Raw genomic sequence first — 818 nt, 5'->3', positions numbered from 1 at the left:
ATATATACATACTTTTCTCTTCCACTGTTGTTCACTGTGGTCAAATGGTAGTTTGTTATTTTACAGACTGCGTATTCATTCAAAATGTCGTCGGTGATCAAGTGATTTAACTGGGTGGCCAACATTGTGAACGAGTTCAGCTTCTGTCCGTCGGACACCAGCAGTCTGTACCGATCGGAGCCATCCTTGTTAGCGGTTACCGGCAGTTTCTTGTAGCCCTGCAAAATAGCATATATAATCACTTGGCATTCCACCCATTAAAAACCACAAGACAGAACTCCTTCAACCTATCCACAAAGCGTCAATGACTGTGAGCAAGAACTTGATGTACGACTATCGAGATAATATCAACGTGGCAGAGACACATCACGATGTCGTGACGCGCACTACATCAAGGCATGACAAGCTTCTTATCTCAATAAATCTATAGTCAAAATAAAAGCGATAGAAGCAGTGTCAAGATTCTGCAGGTTAGATGTTGCTGGCAAACGAGCCACGCTTCCTGGACGGCCAATTTCGCCCTAGGCGACCTACGAGGATGCGACAGAATAGAAAATTCGTCGCGGACTAATCGCACTCACCAATACTTGGAGTACAGGCTTCACGACTTCTATGCCCCGCATCATTTTCTGAAACGATCAGATTCTCATCGTTAAGCAATGCAACGCAATAACGATGTAAAGAGTATCTAGCAGGCTTACCTCCAATGCCTCTACCGTTAATTCGTACATGATAGCTGAAAGGATTCTTCTTCTTCTTCTTCTTTTTCTTCTTCTTCTTCTTCTTCTTCCTCTTCCTCTTCCTCTTCCTCTTCCTCT

General features: G+C 43.6%; 1 protein-coding gene across 1 annotated transcript; it reads right to left on the bottom strand.

Moving 5' to 3' along the window:
- Nucleotides 1–8: 8 nt before the first annotated feature.
- LOC105462120 (replication protein A 70 kDa DNA-binding subunit-like) lies at nt 9–812 on the bottom strand (the record flags this gene model as incomplete). The annotated part of the gene is made up of 3 exons (XM_011708654.1): nt 702–812; nt 582–629; nt 9–218 (listed from the first exon to the last, which is right to left on the bottom strand). Coding segments are annotated over exons 1-3 (288 nt in total), but the record flags the coding sequence as incomplete, so codon positions are not given.
- Nucleotides 813–818: the final 6 nt, after the last annotated feature.

Source organism: Wasmannia auropunctata, unplaced genomic scaffold (genome assembly GCF_000956235.1).
Source record: "Wasmannia auropunctata unplaced genomic scaffold, wasmannia.A_1.0 LD270398.1, whole genome shotgun sequence".
Classification (NCBI taxonomy): Eukaryota; Metazoa; Arthropoda; class Insecta; order Hymenoptera; family Formicidae; genus Wasmannia; species Wasmannia auropunctata.
Note: the sequence above shows the minus strand (reverse complement) of the source record. Positions and strands in the feature narration are given on the sequence as shown.